The sequence below is a fragment of the Candoia aspera genome, chromosome 6, assembly GCF_035149785.1.
Source record: "Candoia aspera isolate rCanAsp1 chromosome 6, rCanAsp1.hap2, whole genome shotgun sequence".
NCBI lineage: Eukaryota > Metazoa > Chordata > Lepidosauria > Squamata > Boidae > Candoia > Candoia aspera.
The window spans coordinates 41,722,573-41,725,999 of NC_086158.1; the positions used below are offsets into that span (position 1 = coordinate 41,722,573).

General features: G+C 41.6%; 1 protein-coding gene across 1 annotated transcript; it reads left to right on the plus strand.

The window, feature by feature from the left end:
- Nucleotides 1-1,649: 1,649 nt before the first annotated feature.
- LRRC3 (leucine rich repeat containing 3) lies at nucleotides 1,650-2,677 on the plus strand. Its single transcript, XM_063306124.1, has one exon. The coding sequence runs from the start codon at nucleotides 1,844-1,846 to the stop codon at nucleotides 2,627-2,629; it is 786 nt and encodes a 261-aa protein (XP_063162194.1). The 5' UTR covers nucleotides 1,650-1,843; the 3' UTR covers nucleotides 2,630-2,677.
- Nucleotides 2,678-3,427: the final 750 nt, after the last annotated feature.

Sequence of the window (3,427 nt, forward strand, 5' to 3'; positions counted from 1 at the left end):
AAAACAGCATTCCCAAGCTCCCTGTTTCCTTGTAATGTTAATCATTCCCCACTCAGTGCTTCTTCCCTGCAAAAGTCTCCTGACTTTATTATGGACAAACTTTTTTCCCACTGCAGTGAATCCAAACTGAACAGGCATTTTTTCCTTTCTCCCCTGTAGTTCTCACACTTGCACTCCTATTAGCTCAGCTGACATATATTTCAGAATATGTTTTAAATAAAACAACTATGTTGTATTAGTGCAGAAAATTCTTCTTCTCCCCCTCCCCCTCTCCTCCCCTCCCCTTCTCCCTTCCTCCTCCCCCCTCCATCTCCCTCTCCTCTTTTGATGAAAGAGAATTTGTTAGTGAATTTTCTTTCAAAAGAAAAGAGAATTTTGGTGCAAATTCATGGTGGAGTATGCTGCTCTTGCATTTACTTAGTTAAAAGTTGGTCTTGTAACTTTATAGCATTATAGACCCAAAACAAACTCCTCAGATGGGCCCTTCACTGCTGAGGGGTCTGAGGTACTCAGCTTCCCCCAAGGCTGTAGCAGTGGCAGTCTGGTGGAATGAACAGGGCCACATGGTTGCTTCTTCCCTTAAGGATGTGAGGCTTATGAGGCTTTTCCCTCATCACCTTGGTCATCCAAGATATTCCTTCTCCCCTCCTACTTGACCATTAGACTTAGGGTGGATCTCCTCTCCCTTCCCATGCCATACTGTAAATAAGCTGCAAAGTTCTGGATAAGTACCTGATGGCAGCAGATAAATAAAGTTGTTTGTATCTTGTATCATATTGAATGTAGCAGCCCAAATATGGTATGCCTATTCTCTCTCCTCATTCCTTTACAAGCAGAAAGGAGGAAGCAAATGAGTAGATAAAGAAAGCAGCCAGCAGCAAGTGGTGGGGAAGCCACCAGGACCTCCCATTGCTCCTTTTTCAGAATATGTTGCTGCTTCTGAAGTGACAAATTATTTGAGAGCAGCAGCAATGGAGATATCTATCCCCTCACTTATTCTCGCCTTCCTTCCACAGACAGCATTCACCTGCTACAACTCCCACTGGGGCCCTGTTTTGGGTTACCACATCTAGGCTGCAAAAACTTGGACAATCACCACCCATAAAGCAAAGAAATATGAAAATTTTTTTTTGCTGTTGCTTGCTGGTCATACAGACTTTTGCAGACCAGATAAAATAACCCTACCCCAGTCGGAGTAGCCATGGTACCTGCCACCCCTAGCTTCACTTTATTTATGCCACTGATCTGCAACTTCCCTGGTTTCCGTGCTTCTTTTAAATCCTAAGAGGGGATCCCTTCCATGGGGGATTTTAGAATGGGATAGGGCAAGCTGGGCTGCTTCACAGTGATGAAAACATATTTTTCCAAAAAGCAATAACACCAGCACTAACATTCTCCATCACCTTTAGTAACAGAGTAATTGAAAAAGGGAGAGAGAAATGTTCACAAGGGTTTTGTCCTCCACCATTTCTTCTCCAGTGGAGGAAGGAAAGAAGGAAAGCTAACTAGCTATCTATCAGGGCTTTGTTACAGAAATTTGTGGTCACAGATATTTAGGTCATCAACATTTGTCTGATCGTAGGTGCCAGTTTTAACTTCTGTGCTGGAATTAGATGAAAATGTATTCATATTGTCTGCCCCATAGAGATTACTTCCCCATCTTTCTGTGCTCTGGAAAATGAGAAGAGTAAGTGGATGGCTGTGACACACCTGACCTCAGTGCAAATCAACCCATCTGTAGTCTGAAGAAACTGTTGTGGGGCTTCCCAGTTCAAAGGAGCGTGAAGAAAAGACTCATTTTCTTTGCCTTAGCAACCATGCAGGACTGCCTACTTCTGATTGGATGACCAGCATGTTTTTGGCAACTGAGACATCTTGGCCTGCACTGTTCCTTTGCTCTCAAGTTCTCTTCTGCCTCTTCTTTTGTACCCCTTCCTGTTGTTGTACGTCCTGTCCCGAACAGTGTCAGTGTACCAATTATTCAGGAGCAACTGCTGTTCTGTGCAGTGCTAGCAACTTGGAAGAGATTCCAACAGATATTCCCAAAGATACCATGTTTCTGAAGCTGGATGCAAATAAAATTACTGCAGTTCCTAACAGCACTTTCAGGCACCTTGCCCACTTACAAGAAATAGATCTCTCAAAAAATGCCATTGAGGAGATTGACTCAGCAGCATTTAAAGGTGTTGCTGATGGCCTGCGATTGCTGGATCTCTCTGGCAATCACATACAGAGAATCCCAAAGGAAGCCCTGGTCAACTTGAGTGCCATGATTCGCTTATCCAACAACCCTTGGCATTGTGAATGTACTTTGCAGGAAGTTGTGTGGAAAGTGAAACTGGACCCTGATTCAGTCAATGAGATCACTTGCCAAACATCTGTGCAAGAGGAATATGCTGGAAAACCTCTGCTCCACATCCTGGATTCAGGCATCAACTTTTGCAACATGCACAATAAAACCACTGATGTTGCCATGTTTGTTACCATGTTCAGCTGGTTTACCTTGGTCATTAGCTATGTGGTATACTATGTCCGACACAACCAAGAGGATACAAAGAAGCATCTGGAATACTTGAAGTCACTACCTAGCACAAGAGTTCCTAAAGAGACTATCAGCACAATCCTGTAGACAGGAGTGCTGACCCTCAGCTATACAGCCTGTTTTCTAAAGAAGAAAATGTTGGGTGAAACACAGAAAGTTTATTTCCTGCTAGTTCAGCCAGGACTTTTCTAGTTTTTTAAAAAAACAAAATGTTTCATAAAAGGTAAAAAAATGTTGACATTATAAACATAGTAAGAATGTCTAAACCATGTTTCCCTACGTTCTATGCTATTGTTATCACAGTGGACCCAGCAAACTCTATAGAGAAAACATATAAAAAGATCTCCTTGGCAAGACATTTGGACAGTACATGGTGTATTATGGCTCCCTGAAGTTCACAATCAGGATCTGATTCCAAGAGAGAAATCTAAAAACCCTCAAATGGAGCAATATAATCCTGACAAATGTTCTCATAATGTTAATGGAAGTATGTACATGGTTGACTTTTGCTTGATACTCTGCAGGAACAAACAAAACACCTTCTCCAAAGCTTACAGAAAGTTCTGTCTCCAAATTCATAGATTTTGCAAACAAGAACCCGTATAGATTGGTGTAATTTAATATGATACATGTGATGTGTATGTTTGTGTGTGTGCTGCAGATCTAAAGAGGATACACTTTATACTGCATCTGGAGCCCATAACTCTTCATTCTCCATCAGATTAATAATGTGTCTTGAATTCCACAAACATTATAGTGGAAACAAAGGAAAAAGTAAGCACATGTTATAAACAACAGTGCTGAATAGTTTCCCCTTAGGTAGGTGGGGCAGATACATAATGGTGAAATTGTCTATTTCTATATATGCTTACTATGTATTGCAAA